The sequence below is a fragment of the Chaetodon trifascialis genome, chromosome 19 (genome assembly GCF_039877785.1).
Source record: "Chaetodon trifascialis isolate fChaTrf1 chromosome 19, fChaTrf1.hap1, whole genome shotgun sequence".
NCBI lineage: Eukaryota > Metazoa > Chordata > Actinopteri > Chaetodontiformes > Chaetodontidae > Chaetodon > Chaetodon trifascialis.
The window spans coordinates 15,842,224-15,862,980 of record NC_092074.1 but is presented as its reverse complement, the minus strand read 5'-3'; the positions used below and the strand labels follow the sequence as shown (position 1 = coordinate 15,862,980).

General features: G+C 41.3%; 2 protein-coding genes across 18 annotated transcripts in view; one reads left to right on the top strand and one right to left on the bottom strand.

Annotated features, from left to right (window-relative positions):
• Positions 1 to 1,835, bottom strand: part of fndc1 (fibronectin type III domain containing 1) — a 34,727-nt gene extending 32,892 nt beyond the window's left edge. The window contains exon 1 of the mRNA XM_070987333.1: positions 1,763 to 1,835. Within this exon, the coding sequence (XP_070843434.1) occupies positions 1,763 to 1,835 (73 nt within the window). The remainder of the gene's footprint in view (positions 1 to 1,762) is intronic.
• A 3,911-nt stretch (positions 1,836 to 5,746) lies between these two features.
• Positions 5,747 to 20,757, top strand: part of otofa (otoferlin a) — an 84,162-nt gene continuing 69,151 nt past the window's right edge. For 12 of the 17 annotated variants that reach the window (XM_070987844.1, XM_070987842.1, XM_070987841.1 and 9 more), the window contains exon 1: positions 5,771 to 6,118. In XM_070987844.1, the coding sequence (XP_070843945.1) occupies positions 6,037 to 6,118 (82 nt within the window). In that variant the 5' untranslated portion in view covers positions 5,771 to 6,036. Of the gene's footprint in view, positions 6,119 to 20,757 lie in introns of all 17 variants that reach the window. The other 5 variants (XM_070987838.1, XM_070987839.1, XM_070987834.1 and 2 more) reach the window with 2 other exon arrangements.

The window sequence follows — 20,757 nt, the reverse complement described above, 5'->3', positions numbered from 1 at the left end:
CTTTCTGTGATGTCTGTCATGAGGTGCTGCTGCAGGATTGCAGCATGTTAAGTGGGGCAGACAAATTAAATTCCACTGGCCTGCAAGGACATGATTCCCTCTTTCCCCTCGCTTTCTGTCCCAATTACTCTCTACACTCTCCAGGGGTTGATGGACTGTGGCTGCATGGAAGAAGTTGACATTATTTATTATCCAAATACACAATGTTTCAGTCCTCTCTATTTGCACTGCTCCCGCCTAGGTGTCCAGATATTCCCACGGGCCCAGTTTCAGCCACCGCTGAATTGAATCGTGAAGAAGTTTGGACTGCCAAGCTGATGACATGTGAGTGGAGAAAGTTAATGAGTAACACCCTCCTCTTCCTTAGCAACTACTGTCAAAATGCCCGAGGGGAAGGCATTTACCTCCAGACTGCCCCAGCGGAGCCGCTCAGTGGCCCACAGCAGTGAACTGTGGCTGCATTAAGTAGCTCCCAGGTGTGAATGTGTATAAGTGAATAAATGTGGAGCAGGGTGTTGCAGAAAAAGTGCGGCGCTGAAAATGCTTCCTAAAAGACGGAAAAGAAAAGACTCAGAGGAAACGACCACAACAAATAACAGCTGCCTATATGCAGAGAAAGCAATGACCTCATGCACTAAGTGCTTACAGATCAACTGACAATATAAGTGCACTGACTATGTTGGAGTAAAGGGGAGGAAAAAAGAAAGGCTGGCTGTAATCTGGCCTTTAAACTAAACTCAAAAGGGTTCACTTACTGTCCTCCAAAACTTCTCTGGCTTTATGGCACTTTGGATATTTTGGATATTTACACTGTCTGGAGAATGTGGGCTTCGTTCCCTGAAAAATGATTTTACAACTGCTGCGGTCTCTGCCTGTCAGAAAGGCTGCGTCCATCTGATATAAATTTGTGAAATAAATTCAAAATTGAAAAATAAACTTTCGAGTGGATAAAAAGCATTTTGCTATCAGGAGTATTTCACCCATCCCTAACAGCCAATCATTGATATAACGTTCAAAGCATGCAGCAAAGCCACTCTGTCCAGAGGGAGCGTGACAGAAACCACTTCTATTCTCCCATGAAACTTAATTTCAGGTCATTTATCTCCACCATCAGCCAGATCAGTCAGCAATTTGTCATGATAGCCCTCATGAGAAAGCACAGCACTGTTCTCTCATGATGCAGCCTGATATGTGCCACCATCTTCCAGTTTGTCGATCACAGTTCCTCCAGGATGTGCCTACTGTATGAGGTAAGGACTTGTTCCATGACTGCTGCTAAGTGGCCAGCATCACATTTTCCCCCCATAAAGTAACAGCGACAGTATTTTCACTGTAACTCTCTATTTGCTCTAATTGCTCACTTTAAGTCATTCTCTCACAAATGATAAATCAAACTTTACACTCGAAATTCGATATTTTAATGTGTTCTAGCTGCAATTAAGCTTTTCATGAAAAATGACATCTGCAACTGGGGATGTGGAAACGTTCAAGGCTCGCGTGCACACGCAGGCATGCACGCGCGTACACACATTCTCTATTTTTTTCCGTAAAAAAAAAAAAATCACGATATCAACTCTCAGAGAAGAAATTATTACATTTGCACTAAAAATGCGAACACACGGCACAAAGTTAGACGCTGCACCATCTGTCCCTCATCACTGAAATCGGGTCAAAGAGCAGAAAGCAACAATCACCAAACTGAACGACACATTAATGCAAACGGTGCACCTGCTCAGGAGAGAGTAAACGAATCTTTTTTTACCTGTCCATCCGCATCCTGGTGCGCAAAACGTAACGAATAGCGCCAAGAGCGTCCTGCTTGCGGCTAAAGCCATAGTGAGTGTGGCGCGCTACTGCTGCGGAGCGACGCACCCGCTGGATGCAGAGGGCTGGGACGCACCAGCCCTCCCCTCCTCACTTCCGATGGGGCTGCTGCTTTTCACCGTGAATGTGAACGTGCGGCTTCTTAATGTCGGTTACAAATGAAGTTTCAAAAACAGAAACAAATCAGATCCATACTCCTCCAGTCGATTTCTCCATTTGAAAGAAGTGATTACACCCTCTGAAGTGGCCTTAAACAGGCTTGAATCAGAATGCTGTCAACGCATGAAGACTTACAGACTCTCATCAGTGTCATTTATTCAAATGCTATTTTTCTATCTCATTACAAAGGCGCCTTCTTTATGCTGCTCAGATCTTTAAACGTGCACATGGGGTGGCTGCAGGGTGTCATTGATTCTTGGATAGAATGATCGAATAAAATTGACAAAATGTCTCCCTCTTCAGGGAGCGGCACTGATTTCATCCAAAACTGAAGGTCTGGTAGCAGGTGGAGGGAGAAAAAAAAGACTGCAGGGTGTAAGCAACTGATGAGGGCCAGAAAAAGATGCTGTCCAGGCTCAAAACCACATCAGCTCTTCCTGAATCTGCTAACTGTTTAAGAATGTATGCAGGTTCTGTGTTGTTCTTCTCAAAAGCACAGGAATCTTAATTCTACTGTTAGTTTACTTTCTTATCTAAAACCTTTTTTAAAGCAGTCCAGCTCCACCTGCCTCCTTCTGCTCCACTCTTCTTCTTGCACAACTGGTCCACTTAAGATAGATTTCCACGACACCACCACTTCACCAGGTGTGAGACAGCTCTGCTGTGAGCCAAATACTCCAACTAATGAGCTAATTTGTGGAGACAGGGTGCACAAATACATCCATTTCCCAAGGAAGTCATCTCACCACTAGATGGAGCAACAAGCCACGTTTTTAAAAGCTGTGTGCAAGAAAGCAGCATCAGTAAAGTTTAAGATTCATCTCAAATTCTGTGTGTAGTTAAATGTTGTTAGGAAGAGGTTTGCCTAAAACAGTTGATTTGTTATTACTTGTTTGTTTTAATATGCTTGTCTGCTCCAATAAGGCTAAAAAACGCACATAGTGAAGATAATGAACCTGAGGATCTGCTTCTGCCAATGATGCACACTTGTGACGGTACATTGATTTAGACCCATTATAAGTCCTGTAAACTTTCAGCATTAAATACTGTAGAAATTTCAACTGAACATCCAAGAATCTTCGTTGCTTTTCCCATGGCTACAGCCACGCTGAAGTCAGACTTTCTGCATGTGAGAGCTCTCCACGTTTTCTCGTGCGCTTTGCTGTAAAACCTCTTGACCCTTTTCTTATAACAGCAAACGTCCCACAAGACCAGCAGCAATCTGACAGATGGGCAATTACTGAATTTATTTTCCTTTCACAGCTCAGAGGTGAATCTCTCAGTGATATTCTCATTCATACTGAAAGAACTGGAAGTTTAACTCAGATCTGTGAATGACTTCTTAATTAATGATCTATGTGTCTCTGTTGGCTCTTCAAGCAGCGTCAAGTGACAAAACACGGCTTTGCGTGCTAGTCTGTAGGTAGTTTTACTCTGGACCAACATCTCCCTCTGTTGGCCAGGATCTTCACCTACACTGGGAAAAGATTTCAATCATCACTTGTTCATGAATGAATTCATGAATGACTGTATAGAGTCAGAGTCTGAGGAGGTCAGATGGGAAATTGGGGATTTGATAGTGTAACTGCTCTGTAAAAAGTACTGAGAAGAACCTAAGCTCCTCAGACTGTTTTTCTGTATGTATTACTGAAAAAAAGGGGCCAGAATTGCCACAGGATCAATAGATGTGTCAGTGATCATCTTCAGGGCCCCCAGGGGCCAATAAAGTAGTTGCGGTTTGTCTTTTTTATATTGTCCTCGCGCTGAAAGCCTTAGCTTCATAAACTCATTACTGGTGGTGATTGAGTCTGTGGTAGCCTCTCTCTCTCACACACACACACACACACACACACACACACACACACACACACACACACACACACACACACACACACACACAAACACACACATGCAACTGCAGCAGCCTGCAATAGTGCATGAGTCAGCACAAAACGTTATACATTTTATAACTAACCTAAAAAAAAATCTTATCGAAGCAGATTGTTGTCTCGCTTCTCTTACTCCCACAAAATGTGCACACACACACACACACACACAGAAGGAAAGGGAGAGGTGATGCTTCAGCCAGCTCTGTATAGTAAGTACACAGTGTCTTGTCTTGTTATACACATGCCTGAGGTTATTTATGTCAGCTTCTGCTACAATTCCCCCGAGCGAGGTGACAAGATGCTTGTGATGAAATAGGCCATCTCTGCTGATAAACTGTATCAAGTCAGACTGACTGTCCGGCTGAGTTTAGATGAATGGTGTTAACGCAGAATGAGCGTCGTGCTCCACTTCTAACAGCGGTTTCACTTCGATTCTTATGTCATCTTTTGTCATCTGTGTAAACCAAAGGTGTCACTTTAGGCTGTTCGTGGTCAACATCTAACCAGGTTTGAAGACGCAGTTATTCTTCTTAAAGGTACATGCAGTCTTTGGAGTCTGCTGGTGCTTCTCCTCCCTCATAAACATGACTTGCTGAACCAGCTCTTTCATTCTTTGTAGCTTTCCCTAATTTTCGTTTAGAGAAAGACAAAACATTGCATCATCAGTTTCAGTAAACAGAAGCAGCAGGCGTACAGGGAAAATTGGTCCTAGACTCTTTTTAGAGATACACTCAGTTGCCAGTTTATTAGGTACACCTTGCTAAAACCAATGCAGTCTAATACAACAGGATGTAGTCTTCAGTGCTGTTGAACTCATTTAGACTCTAGTATACACGTCAAAGTGTCACACTGCGCTGCCACACAGCGTGTATTAACACATGGGGCCATTTTCTGTCCTGTCTGACAGTCACTTCCATATCTTGGCAGGACCGGTAAGCTGTGCTGAGTGTGCTCCTGTGGCTGCCAGGATGTTGAGGACCAGAAACATCACAGCGCTGTCAGAGGAGAGGACCCCTGCTGCCATCAGTGCAACTGTGCTGCTCCTGGAAATAGCTGCATGCCTGAAGAAACTGATGGCATCTTCAGTTTTTCACTTCTTATATGCTATGAGGGGAAATTCAGTGTCAGGTTTGCATGCATTCTTTTTCTTGAGCGGGAAATCATTAAAAATGTTGCACGGGGAGTAAATTTGACCTGGTTCACCAGAAACATCTGGTGAACCAGTGAGTTATCCTTCATTTTCTAGAGGTCCCCCTCAGGACCTTGACAGGTACTTGGACTGGAGTTTTGAGGGCTCTTGGCACAGCTGCCTCCCTGCTGGTCTTTCCCTGTAACAGATACATGGCTTACAGTGCCTCAGCCTCCAGTAAGATGTGATTTCTGTTCTCAGAGAGCAGAGCAACTGCCCAGCATCAGACAGGGAGCAACTGGCTAATTTGACCCCTGAATTTACTTGCCCTCACCCCAAGATAAGGGGACAAAGAGACGCCTGGAAAGGGTATTTTATTCAGCATCTGTTGTAAAGAATAAGATTTAATCCTACAATACAGCAAGTTTTAGAAGATCATCGTCGTACCATATGACAAGCATTAAAAGAGCGTTAGTATTTAAGCTACATGTTGTACAATCCTTCTGTCTTTTAAGAATTTACTGTGAAACAGATGAATATATTTCAAATTCCTCTTTAAGTCTGCAGTGAAGACAAACAATATAAATCTGTTAAATCATCCAGGAGGATTTCTACTTAATGGAGAAAAGGAGGAAGCAGATTTCTCTCAAATCCCAGGACTGGACTGATCTGATATACAATTAGAGCATCCACCATCCCCTCGCTGAAGCTGAAGCCCACCCCCCGCCCTTCCTGCACGACTGGCAGAGTAAAACCAAGTGCCAGCCCGGAGATGCGCGACAGACCCAGCAGCCACGCAGCACGGAGCGAGACAGAATGTTAACTGGAGCCTGTAATTAGTTCACCATTTGTGTTTCTGTTAGATGAGAAAATAAAACGCAAACTCCTCCACATGCTGCCCGCATGGAAAAAAAGGATTGTTGTATCCGGACGCAAGGAGAGGCTCACCTAAAGATCACTAAACACAGATTGCACCAAACCGGTTCAAGTTTAATCTGTGTGGAGTGAAAACACTCCCCTGACCAGTGTGGACTAATGATGTCTTTAATGGTTCACCTGAAGACGGTCGCTCACCTTCGGGGAAGAGGTGACAGGATCGCCAAAGTTACATTCAGAGGTAGGGCATCTTTAACTGCAACGTTTCTGTGTTACAGCCTGCATGCGCTGAAACTGAATCAGCCTGTTTAGCGTTGTAGGATCTGATTTCTGTCACACGACGTGGTGGCGGACAATCAGTGGTCCTGCTTGCGTAAAAAGTTGGGGAAACCCCTCCTGGATGAGCGGTCAGCGGAGACGCGCTGCGCTCTGATGCGCCTCTTTATCCACGGAGAGAAACCAGACAATGCTCACATGAAAGAGAGAAAGAGAAACCTAAAACACAATCATCAGCCTGTAAGATTTATAAGATTAGCCTGCCACACAAAAATCCAACCTTTTATGGGAGTTTATTTCATCATTTTTGCGCTTGTTATGTAATTATTTGTGATACTACATCATATTCATGTTATGTGCTTTAATAGAAACAGGCTTGAAATAAGGTGTTAACATCACACACATCCAGCTGTCAGGGCATGGACTTATATGGTAGATGGTAAGCATATTAACCACTTAAAACAGACACAGAAAGAATAGGTGTAACTCTCTGGACATCCCTCCAAGGTAGTGACATTACAGTGAATTCTCATTACTGTTGTTACTTGATGTTTCCGTGGTTCATTTTACTCACACAGCAATAAAGGTAAAAGGTCAGTATAGGTTAGAATTGCCTGAGCTGATGGCGTTCATTGCAAAAGATGGTGTTTAAGATGATGGTGTGAGGGTCTTCTTTATTGTAGCTTCTGGGTAATTGCCAGTCCTCTTGTTCTCTGGTGTGTCAAAGCTCCTGCAGGGTCATTATTCTAACACCTGACCTGTCTCTCCCATTGCTCACTGGGGGGGATGTTTGAGGGGAGTTCAGTGAATCTGTTCATTGACATCATTTGTATCTTTGTCTGTGGGAATGTGTGTATGAGAGAGAAATATAAGCAGAGAGAGGAAGAGGTGTGTGTGTGTTTCAGCACCTTGGACAGTGATCAGTCCTCCCTGACAGATCAGATGTTGAATCCCAGCTGATCTCTGATTTCCACCCTGGCTGTCAGGATTAGGATTGTGCAGGATGTTACAAGACCACCACGCCTTCTTCCTCTCTCCACTGCTCTGTGTGTCAGTGTGTGTGTGTGTGTGTGTGCGCGCTAGAGAGAGAAGATGGGTGTCAGTGTTGTGCTCTGTGCCGCAGTGAATTCACCAGGGTCTTGATATTACATGAACCGTGTCATCCAAGTCAACGATCATCGTCTACTCTTCCTCCCCCATTGTCCAACCGTCAGAACAGGAGCCGCTTGTAATTTCAAATAGCTGAAGCAAAGACGTGTGTGTGTGTGTGTGTGTGTGTGTGTGTGTGTGTGTGTGTGTGTGTGTGTGTGTGTGTGTGTGTGTGTGTGTGTGTGTGTGTGTGTGTGTTTGTCTTTATCACATGGTGGGGTCCAGCACCTGACAGCACAGTCACAGTGTGGGGTCCAAAATCTTTGTGGGGTCCAAAATCCTGGACCCCACAACGATAACAGCTAATTCAGTGAAAAGAAGGTCAAAATAATGCCCTGTAAAGTTTTCAGGCATGACCTCACAATGCACTTTTACCAACACAGTGTGCTTAAGTGTGCTTAGCAGAAGTAACTCAGTATCGGCCTCTAGTGGTCGGGGCCGGTAATGCACAAGCACACTTTTCACACACACTCGGCTTACTGAGCATGCTCAAGCAGCCAAATTACAATTAGTCATCCTCAAACCAGGAAATACACGTGCAAGGCTTGCTCATCTTATCCTGATGTTAATTTCCCTGGGGAAATTTCGAAAGGACCATGGGGGCTACTGCCGGAGTGTGTAAATTATGACAATGCTAAAAGCGGCTAATGCCAAGCTAACATTAGCATGTCAAATAGCATATTGAAAAGATCTCAAACACCATTAGAATGCATTTAAGAATCATTTTACTGTAGGTTAGCATGTTAGCATTAGCATGCTAATCATTAGCATATTAGCACAACAACCTGATATGAAAAGTCAAACCTGTATGCACCAACAAGTTCATAGGACCTCATGTTAGCATTAGCCGCTGTTAGCATTGTGGCTAATGCTAACAGAACAATATCACTCATTACATTACTACCATTTCAAACTCACCAGTAATAGTAAGATAAGATTAGTGGCTCGTTATCAAGCCACTGCAGAGCTTGATGACGAGTTGATCATTTGAATCAGCCACATAGCTGCAGCTGAAGCTACATATGTGTTTGTGAGTGTGGCAGAGGAGTGCTCAGAGAAGGACTGAGGCTCAGAGGTTGCCACAGCAACTTGAGGTGGTTGCCATTGACGATAGGGGCCCCCCAGTCAGATAGACAGGGGCAGACAGAAACGTGGAGGGAAAACAGCCATTTTCTGCCTCTGCACTAGTCTCACATTTGGGCTTATGCTGACTTAACCGTAACTCCTATCAAAACAAGAACATGAACAAGAACATAGATGTAGAAAGCATAAAAGGCTCTCCTACAACAAGCTAAAATAATACTGTTTTTACTTGAAATAAGGCAATAAGAGTTGCTAATGTTACCATCACTTAGGACTGAACAATGTGACAATGGTCTGTAGTTCTGACAATATTCTGATATGGAATGACTGAGCCTGCTTCTGTATTTTACTCAATCCAAATTAGCCACAGTACAACCAAATATATTTAAACACCACATTTAATGCCACCAACATAGCTTGAGGGCCTATGCTATTTATACAATATAAGCAACTACAATATATACCAGACACAGCTTATAAAACAATCAGATACTACACTGAATGGGTTTTTATTCAACATAGTTTCACCTTATTACAGGGTAATTTGCTGCTCATTAGAAGAAAACTGTACTGCAATCTAGGGTGAAGCCATATCACTGTTATTAGAATTATTAGTTATTAGAAGAACAATGCATCTTTATTTTCCATTCTTATACCCTTGTTAGTCTTTCTTAGAGGGTAATTTGCTACACTTTACACAACGCAATGGTACCAAGTTGGAGGTAATGCAGGAATAGCCTTAACTTAAAATACACAAGAGTGTCAGCCATGTCCATCCTCACCTGCTCTACAATGCTGTAGTACTGACTCATACACAACAAAGCCTTTAACTGACCTTTTCTAGCAAGATTAAGCTCATCAACTTAAATCTATTAACCAAAATAACAGTAACCTTAACCAGTGCTTTCCTCGGGTAATGTAGCTACTGCTACATACATTAATAAAGGATATTCAGTCAAAAGTAATGTAACCTCAGAGGGAGAGAGAGAGAGAGCATCATTTAGTCGGCAATTTGAGGGATGATGAGGGGGGATGCCATCCCACTTGTTAACAAAATTACCACAATGCCTCCCCCTTGTAACCTGCCATCTCACCTCTCCGTCCCCTAGTAGTGGGCAGAGTGCAGGGGCAGAGGGGTTGTTTAGTTGAACATGTCAGTCTAGTCTGCTGACTCATCCTTTATCTGACTGAGTTTTGTGCAAGTTAGAATCTATGACCCTGACCATGGCTCTGGAAGATCAGTAGCCTACCTGTGCTGTGTATTGATAAATCCATGGCCCTGTAGTAGTAGACGGATTTGTGATTGCGCCCTTTTCTCTCAGTTCGGCCGTTCTGTTCATCTCGGATCTATAATATTCTCTAAATTAGCCTATGTACTATAAATACTTAAGTCTATACTATATTGTAGTCTATATAGTCTATCCTAGTGTCACCTTCATCCTGAAAATGACAAATAGCAACATGTATTTGCAGAAGAGTGAGAGGATCATTTACACACTGCTTCCTGTAGTATTCCTATAATATTGCTATAATATAGTGTTTGTTCTGCAATACACCAACAGGCCAAGCCACCTCTGTAACAAAATCCCACTGGACCATCCCCCCTGTTAAAAACTAACAAATCAACACCCTTCTTATGGTCAGCTTATAAATACAAAATAGCTTCCAATATTTTCTGTCATTTGATTAATTTTTTAATTAACCCTTATTATTTTTTACTATGGACATGTTTTTTGAAAACATTAACTAATACTGCAACATTGACTGTGGTGCCAAAGTGTGTTGCTAAATTAGCAAACTTAGATTTAGGATTATACAGTCAGTAGGTTGATAACTTCCTGTTAAGCTGCCATGTACATTGTTCTCACCTCTTCCTTGCCTGGGAGCTCCAGTTGCCAAAGTGTTGCTGAGTCTGATATAGTAAAGACTGCCGCAATCCTCCAGTTTGGCCGAGTGTAATGTTAGCCACTTGGCCCGCTGAAGCGACTTGGGAGTTGTGAGGCCTGAAAAGTTCTCTCATCTCACTTTCCACTGCGCTGCGAGTAATGTTAGGTGCAGATGAGCCTGTTCTCTGGCACTCAATGGACAAGGACAAAGATGTGACAGTCTCAGGGGAAGATAAAATATTTCTTAAAACCCCAATGGCCTGCTGCAGCCTCATCTCTCCTGTCCATGCTGATCTGACCTGAACATGACCCTGGTCTAACTTCTCAGTCAATCAAAGTGCGATAAAATGACCTGCCTTCCATTTCCACTGTACTTCCTTTTCTATTATACTCTGTCCCTCACACATACATACATCTTCTTCTTATATACATATATTATTCAAAATATTAAATATACATTGGCCACATGTGCATGAGAGCAAAATGTATGAATTTGTGAGTGAAAATATCTAAATATGAGTGTTATGGACAAGGGTTCGAACTGGAGCCACACAAACCACCAGGAAACAGAGAGAGTTCTTAATTAATTCAATATTAAGATTGAATTGAATTATTTTTTCTTAACATAATGATGATGATGATGATGATGATGATGATGATTGCCATGGTTCTAAATGAAGAAACATGTTATAGTAAATGGTGAAACAACATGAATTCAGCTTTCAAAATGTATGAATGTGTCGGTGAAAATATATGAATATGAGAGTAAAATGTATGAATGTGTGAGTAAAAATATATAAATCCATCCATCCATTTTTTATGCCGCTTATCTCTTTTGGGGTCGCGGGGTAAAAATATATAAATATGAAAATAAAAATGTGTTGGTGTAAGAATGAAAATAAATTAATGTGAGAGTAAAAATATGTGTCTGTGAAAGGACAGTACGTGAGAGGGCCTGAATGAATTATGGCTTGCACAGCCCCTCATAAGATTGCGTTGGCGGACGGCGGAGTCCTACAGACGACAGCATTACCACCCTTACAGGATGTGCTCACTATACAAAACAAGCGCTCCTTGACCCGACTCACGTGAGGAGCTAACGTGGAGAGAAGCAATTTACGTGGGCGTGTTGGTGTGTGCGGATGGCTGGGACAAGTGTCTGTGAAAAGGTAAGTTGTGCTACGTGAACATTAAGATACGAGTGAATTACCACAGTTATCATTTCTTGCTAGTAACAGAGGTGGTTACGTTTTCAAACAGTTAGTAAGCCAACTGGAGGGACAGCTACGTTATGCTACCGAGGTCAAGCTAGCTGGCTAATTGGCTAGCTGGCTAATTGGCTAACAGTGTGGTCGCTGCTGGCACGTGTCAGGTTAAAACGGTGGTTAGTATGGTCAGTTTCATCATTGCTTCAATTAATAAAACACTAAACAAGTGTGTGATTAATGTAACTCAAGGAGGGATTCATTCTGATTTGACATGAAATTAATGGTGAAAGTGTGGCTTGACAACGAGACAGGCCAGCTTATTTTTGACGGCCCTGCGGCTGATTTATTAATAAAGAGGTCCTTCAATAAACTAATGCATTTGTCCATAATGACAAAAAAAATGTCAACTTCCCAAAAACTGCTGTAAAAACATATTCATATTTTCTTCCACTTTAGATGATTCAATATTTTTCAACTACTTCGGCCTGAAATATACATATCAAATATTAATTATATTTTGGGGATTTTAACCCTTTAGATGCCAGTATCCACTGTTTTTTTTATAGAAAAAAAAAACAAAGCTAAAATGATTTCCAGATAATACATTTCAAGAATTATTTGATTATTATCATTATTATTCTTAGGCCCTGAGATGGGTCAATGATTGGCAGCAACATTAATTTTGACTCCACTCTCTTCGAGTGGAAGAGAGATTGTTGACGGTGCATATTGGCATGAATGTGAACATTATTTTAAGTTTTGCCTGGTTCAGGATAGCATTGCACTCTCGGGTAAAGGTTACTCTATACCACAGGTCTCAAACTCATTCCACAAAGGGCCGAGTGGCTGAAGGTTTTCTTCAACCAAGCAGCAGCACACCAGACTTGACTCATTTCATGAGCTGATCTCAGTCTTCAGACAGCTGATTGGTCAGACTGCATCCTCTTGATTGGTTGGAGGAAAAACCTGCAGCCACACGGCCCTTTGTGGAATGAGTTTGAGATGCCTGCTCTATACAATGTAGTAAAAGGTTTATTTACCTTAACTTCACCTCTCTCACACACTTGTCGGTGTCTTGTAGTTGTGGAGTACACACCAAGGGAATAGTATTGTACAGCTGCAATGCTAAATCGGTCAATCGATAATTATCGATAATTAAATGATTATTAAATTAGAAAAAAAACAACTGACACTTTATGGACCAAGCAACTAATCAGTTAATTGAGAAAATAATCAACATCGATTAATTGATGATGAAAATAATTGTTAGTTGCAGCCCTATAATATTGTACACATGCAGTTACATTACTGTCACTTTTCTCTCCATGAACTACTTATTATCTTTTGTTCTGCCTGTAGTCATTGTAGTTGAGTTGAAATGATGTTAAACTTATTCTTCAGGTTGGACAGTTGACTGCCAGTGCCTCCTCTGAGGCTGAACTCTCCACATCTGCCGAAGAGGCCCCTCAGGGATCTCCATGCTCCCAGATGCAGGTACTGATTTTTGTCTGAATTGTGTTACATGTCTTTAAGTTGCTCTTACTTTAGTTTTTAAGCTGTTTCTCTATGAATAATTGTTGAAGTGTGTGCACTTGAAGGTACATTTTGGCTGTGTTAAGGTCAGTGTAAGCACATGCTGGTTTTGGTCATTTAATGTAGTTCAGTCTCTCGCAGACACACTTGTCAGGTCTCATGTAGTTGTGGGGTCCAGTCTTTGGGCTTTTAGAAACACCTCTCGCACACACACTTGTCAGGTCTCATGTAGTTGTGGGGTCCACGCCAAGTGAATAATATTGTGCATATTTAATTACATTCATTTCATTTTTGTGTCCATAAACTTAAAAAAATCCATGTATGACACATGTCCTTGAATCTGAGGTCAGTTTGCCTTTTATTAGTCAAAGCAGCAGTTGGTCACAGGTCAGTTTATCCTGCCAGACTTCACCTTTACTTGTTCTTGAGTGAGGAGGTTCCAGTTAGGGGACATATTTATGACAGAAATCAGAGCCAACTTGAAAGTATCAAAAGTAAGAATGATTATGAGTCAGATACAGGAAACATTTCAACATTTTGTCTTTTGTTCTGCCTGTAGTCATTGTAGTTGAGTTGAAATGATGTTAAACTTATTCTTCAGGTTGGACAGTTGACTGCCAGTGCCTCCTCTGAGGCTGAACTCTCCACATCTGCCGAACAGGCCCCTCAGGGATCTCCATGCTCCCAGATGCAGGTACAGATTTTTGTCTGAATTGTTTTACATGTCTTTAAGTTGCTCTTACTTTAGTTTTTAAGCTGTTTCTCTATGAATAATTGTTGAAGTGTTTGCACTTGAAGGTACATTTTGGCTGTGTTAAGGTCAGTGTAAGCACATGCTGGTTTTGGTCATTTAATGTAGTTCAGTCTCTCGCAGACACACTTGTCAGGTCTCTTGTAGTTGTGGGGTCCAGTCTTTGGGCTTTTAGAAACACCTCTCGCAGACACACTTGTCAGGTCTCATGTAGTTGTGGGGTCCAGTCTTTGTGCTTTTAGAAACACCTCTCGCACACACACTTGTCAGGTCTCTTGTAGTTGTGGGGTCCACGCCAAGTGAATAATATTGTGCATATTTAATTACATTCATTTCATTTTTGTGTCTATAAACTTAAAAAACTCCATGTATGACACATGTCCTTGAATCTGAGGTCAGTTTGCCTTCTACTAGTCAAAGCAGCAGTTGGTCACAGGTCAGTTTATCCTGCCAGACTTCACCTTTACTTGTTCTTGAGTGAGGAGGTTCCAGTTAGGGGACATATTTATGACAGAAATCAGAGCCAACTTGAAAGTTTCAAAAGTAAGAATGATTATGAGTCAGATACAGGAAACATTTCAACATTTTGTCTTTTGTATCTGCCTGTAGTCATTGTAGTTGAGTTGAAATGATGTTAAACTTATTCTTCAGGTTGGACAGTTGACTGCCAGTGCCTCCTCTGAGGCTGAACTCTCCACATCTGCCGAACAGGCCCCTCAGGGATCTCCATGCTCCCAGATGCAGGTACAGATTTTTGTCTGAATTGTTTTACATGTCTTTAAGTTGCTCTTACTTTAGTTTTTAAGCTGTTTCTCTATGAATAATTGTTGAAGTGTTTGCACTTGAAGGTACATTTTGGCTGTGTTAAGGTCAGTGTAAGCACATGCTGGTTTTGGTCATTTAATGTAGTTCAGTCTCTCGCAGACACACTTGTCAGGTCTCATGTAGTTGTGGGGTCCAGTCTTTGGGCTTTTAGAAACACCTCTCGCAGACACACTTGTCAGGTCTCATGTAGTTGTGGGGTCCAGTCTTTGTGCTTTTAGAAACACCTCTCGCACACACACTTGTCAGGTCTCTTGTAGTTGTGGGGTCCAGTCTTTGGGCTTTTAGACACACCTCGCACACACACTTGTCAGGTCTCATGTAGTTGTGGGGTCCACGCCAAGTGAATAATATTGTGCATATTTAATTACATTCATTTCATTTTTGTGTCCATAAACTTAAAAAACTCCATGTATGACACATGTCCTTGAATCTGAGGTCAGTTTGCCTTTTATTAGTCAAAGCAGCAGTTGGTCACAGGTCAGTTTATCCTGCCAGACTTCACCTTTACTTGTTCTTGAGTGAGGAGGTTCCAGTTAGGGGACATATTTATGACAGAAATCAGAGCCAACTTGAAAGTATCAAAAGTAAGAATGATTATGAGTCAGATACAGGAAACATTTCAACATTTTGTCTTTTGTATCTGTCTGTAGTCATTGTAGTTGAGTTGAAATGATGTTAAACTTATTCTTCAGGTTGGACAGTTGACTGCCAGTGCCTCCTCTGAGGCTGAACTCTCCACATCTGCCGAACAAGCCCCTCAGGGATCTCCATGCTCCCAGATGCAGGTACAGATTTTTGTCTGAATTGTTTTACATGTCCTTTGGTTGTTATTACTTTAGTTTTTAAGCTTTTAATTGTTGAAGTGTGTGCACTTGAAGGTACATTTTGGCTGTGTTAAGGTCAGTGTAAGCACATGCTGGTTTTGGTCTTTTAATGTAGTTCAGTCTCTCGCAGACACACTTGTCAGGTCTCTTGTAGTTGTGAGGTCCAGTCTTTGGGCTTTTAGACACACCTCTCACACACACTTGTCAGGTCTCATGTAGTTGTGGGGTCCACGCCAAGTGAATAATATTGTGCATATTTAATTACATTCATTTCATTTTTGTGTCTATAAACTTAAAAAACTCCATGTATGACACATGTCCTTGAATCTGAGGTCAGTTTGCCTTCTACTAGTCAAAGCAGCAGTTGGTCACAGGTCAGTTTATCCTGCCAGACTTCACCTTTACTTGTTCTTGAGTGAGGAGGTTCCAGTTAGGGGACATATTTATGACAGAAATCAGAGCCAACTTGAAAGTTTCAAAAGTAAGAATGATTATGAGTCAGATACAGGAACCATTTCAACATTTTGTCTTTTGTATCTGCCTGTAGTCATTGTAGTTGAGTTGAAATGATGTTAAACTTATTCTTCAGGTTGGACAATTGACTGCCAGTGCCTCCTCTGAGGCTTATTGAGGTTTTGCTTCAAATGTGAATGACTGCTCAAAGTGAGAATGTTAGTGTGAAATAAAACACTACACGTTGTTGTTTTCAATAAAGAAACATTTGCACATAGCAAGCCTATCCACCTCCATTTGCACCGACTAACCGATAAAGCATCGTTTGTGCTTAATTTGTAAATCAGGAGACTGTTGTTCTGGCAGTTCAGGTGTAGACAAAAACTCTCGGAATGCATCAAAAATCCACAGTGCCTCGACCACATTGGGCAGTTTCACAAGTGCTCACTGTTAAAACTAACCAAAGCTGTCATTACAAACAAGGGATTAGGTATTTACTTTTATTAATCAGAGCATCAAAATCAGCAGAGGAGGTGTGTAAAAACAGCTGTTTGCAGCTCTCTCTCATTGATTGCCCTTCATTCCACTTGTTTTCCTTCTGTTTGTGGATTGCACACAATGGGAGGAAATGGAATCAGGGCTAAAAGACCTATTAAAAAACACAAAACTGAACATATTGTGTCTGTCTATGGATCCCTTCCACTTTATACTATGGACAGTATTGCATCCACACAAGAACCCCCTAATTTGTCCTTGGCCTTTGTTCCTCAAAAAACACTATCATGGAGAAATACAAATGTTTATACTTTTTTATCGAATGTTTTACAGGTCGCCAAACTTTTAAGAATGTGGGAGAAAGAGGATGTCCGTGCTGTTGAAGCACATGATGTTCTTCATCACTTCATGTCGTGTCCCTGGGAAAAGCGACTGTGATAAGTGTTTTATTGTTGTTATTGTTTGTTTTATTGTTGTTTGGTCAAACCTGCGCTCTGGTATTTTTGTTCAAGACTTTTAACATTTTAATAATTGCATACAAAAGTGTAAATAAAGATTTTGATGTTTAAGATTCATCCAACAACCTAAGTTGTGGAGCAATCTGTTAAATTCAGCAAAATTAAAAAATACAGGACTGTACTGGTAATACAGCAACACGTGTGTAGAGAGTCTGAAGAACCTTGGTCTGACAGTTTTCATTAATAATACTTTTATGAGACTGATGTTGTTACAAAGTCTTGGGACTTTTGTCCTGTAATAATGACGACTTTAAATCGTGATACCTTTTATGAGTTCTTAATACAAGGTTTCGTATTGAAGCAAATTCTAATCATGAATTATATCCCAGAGCTCTAATCTATAGTAAGGTTTTAATGCTCAGAACATAATGACAAGACAGTGGTTGGCATGTATGGCTGTTAAAAGTTTACTATTTACACAATTGACCACAGCAGGTTAAAAGACTAACAATATAATAATACTGTAGTAGCACAAATAGTTCTTAAGACTTAATCAATATTGTATTGAATTCCAAATACTTAACCTAAGAACCTTAATTTTTTCATAACTTACCAGGCTCCAGCAGATGAATGTCATGTTCCACAAAGTAAGTTTAACCTGACTGTGTGTTAAACCCACAAAGACAGAAAACCCAGACAGTGTGTATATTGACCCCACTTATGACTAAAACCCTGACAAGTCCCCACACGGCTGGATCTGGTCAGGTGAAGGAATTTACTTTGTCTAATTGATAATTTGAAGTGACAGCTGTGTTGGTATCCACTACAGGATACTGCCTGATTTTTTTCAGTGCTGTACAACCTTCAGAAAGGGTGGATCCCACATTGCATGTTCTTGTCTTGTGTCCTTACAACGTAACAAAGACAAGGCTGTGTGTGTGTGTGTGTGTGTGTGTGTGTGTGTGCGTGTGTGCCTTTTTAAACCCAATTTCTGCCCCACAGCCTCTGATTCAGTCAGTGCCGTGTTGTATCCTGGCCAGTTCAAGGCATAAGTGACTTTCACTGTTTTTTACTGATGTCAAATTCTGTATACAATTCTCTGTGAGGTGCACATTAAATCTTTTTTCTTGCAAAACAGGTGACACATGCAACAATAAAAAAAAGAAAGAGGTTTCCAGCATTTGTAAACAGTAGTTGTTGTTACGCCATGCTCTGTAACCCGTCAGATTCTGTGACCTGGATTGGAGTTTCTGCTGCATTGTTGCTGTAAAGGGTTTTTCAAAAATCATACTTAATCCCATCCTTTATTTTAATAGGTATTATAAAAGAAATTGCCCCCCCCCCCCCCCCCATGGGACTTTTTACAGGATCACAAATGTTGACAGCTGTTATCCAAAAAAATGATGATCCTTATACTACTAGAATTATATTAACATTGTTATATTACAGTGTTTAAAGCCACATGCATGCAAACACAGCTATGCATTGTATTCAGATATCAGTCACAGAGAGAATCATAAATTTTAATAACTGTGATAGCACAAACTCCACAGTGTAAAGGTAATATAGCTCATGTTGTTCTGGTACCACAGAATCTGATGGGTCAGAAATCTCTGTACACTGAAATCACAGCTATCAAAATGTGTGACTGCATCTAAATGCTCTGGTGGCAGTGTTGTTTGGCATCTGCCATAAAAATAAAGTGTGATATAAACAAAAGAAAAAATCTTAAGCTCCCATCAAGTCACATATTACGGTGTAATTGATGGTTTTGACCACTTGGGGGCGGCGGACAAAAATTTGTTTTAAGTTGACATGGCGACCTTGTTAGCGAACAGCTGTCTATTTACCGAGCAACATTATCTTTCACTTTTCATCTTTCAGAGTTGTGTTTCTGGATACCTGGTGAACGTAAGTCACGTCACTGTCTTTTAGTTCCGTTTTCGGTTTGGTGTCAACTCCCGAAGCAGCTTTGTCTGTGTTTGCTAAATGCTCCACTAGCTAGCTCACCAGCTAGCTAACGTCAGTCGCTAACGTCTGCTGTTTGGTGTTTTGCTCGGCGTAATTTGCGCGGCAAGGTTTAAAGTTAGCACACATTCATTCAATATCCACACATTCTTCCAGAAGGCGTGTTCAAACCACTTGCTACTAGTTAGACTGAAATATTGGCATATTCAAAAACTACGATTTTTTTTAGCCGTTTTCCAGTATGTTTCATTGGCCGATAGGCTGCCATCTTTGTTTTGGGAAGCGGTATTCTTCGTTGCAAATTGAAAAATGGGTTAAAGCTGTTTTTTTTTTTTTTAATTGTTCAGCGGATGGAATAATTGTTTCATCCAGGCGTTTACCAGAGTGTCCTGGAAACACCTTCAGACCTACGTTTTTTAAACAGTGTCTCTTAAGAGAAAGTGTTGCCTCAGTTACCTGAATGTGTGCTCAACCATGAGAGGCACTAACTGGGACCAGTGCTGAGCTGTTTTTTGAGCTTCTTTGTTGAAAGCAAGCAATGAATCTTATAGGGCTTCATCTTCCATAACATCATTGAATTGCTCTGTAGTATTGTTATCTTCAGGCGTTGTCCTCTCTCTGGCCACACCATATGTCTGCCAAGCCCGTGTCTTATGTTACCCTCACTGTGATATCTATGGTACTTTTGGAAGTCTTTATGCAGCACGAGTAGCCAGATCCTGTTGTGGAAGGCTTGAGGTTTGATTAGAAAGAAAGATGTCTCTTCATCTGAGTGGTCAGCTATAAAGTGTGTGCATTTTGATATTTATGGGTCATTAGATAACAGAGAGCATAGGAAAAGTGGGCGAGAGAGAGAGCAGTGCAGCATCAGCTATGAGCTGGGATCAAACCCATCGTACACTGAAGCACCACAGCGCCCACCGTATGACTAGCTCAATTTAAAAGAGTACTATTTTCAGATGGTGAATAGTTCAGTGTTTTACAAACACCAGGAAAATGCATTATTTTCAAGTTCCACGGTTAAAGGAGGCTTCATTGTCGATTACTTTACCACAGATGGTGCAATAATTTTAAATGGAAAATTTTATTACCCTCTTCACATCCTGAAATTAAACTGTTTATTCCTGTCTTCCCCCTCCATCTTTTCGTCTCTTTCTTCTGTCAATTACATCTAAAGACATAATAATCAGGTGTTTTTTTTTTCTGCCTGATTTCAAAGTTGATGCATGTTGTGTTGAATTTCTTCTCCTTACAGTATTTGCGTCAGTCCTTCCCCCCTCAGTCTCTTAAATTGCTGTGCGTTTTTGAGTTGTGCTTTTCCCTGTCAGTGGAGCTTCCTGAGTGCTTTCAGCTCAAACATCTTCCTGTCTGGAGAGGAAAGGCTCTGCCAGGAAGTCCCAGCCCACCATGAGCATGTCAAACCATGTATGATGCTTAGAGAAGCTGGTGGGAAGATGTGTGGAAGCCTGACTATACATGTTCTACCCGACTGGGAAATAAACCTAATGTAGTGTGTAACAACACACACAATCCAGAATCAAACATCGTCAGTATGAGAAAATAAAAACCGTAAATCAGTGAATTACTTGTGTGTTCAGGCATCATATAAAAAAGCAATAAAGAAGACTGTAGAGTTCCCCTTCCAGTCAGGCTTAGACTGGTTCATTACTATCTGGCACCGTGGACAATGAATAAAATTTTCTTCAAACGCGCAGCATCAAAACTTAATGGATTTCATGACAAGTCTTTGATGAATCCTCGCTGTTATCTGTAGCTCTTGGCTTTATCAAAGAGGGACACTCCAGCTCTTGTTGTATGTAGGCTGGGGCACTGCAGGATCACATGCACAGTGTGGAGTTGAATTAGAAATTAAAACATGATTTCCACTTTGAAGATATTCTGCTGGAGCGCTGGCTGTCAACTGGCGGCCCGCGGGCCACGTCCGGCCAGCCAAAGCTTCCAGTCCGGCCC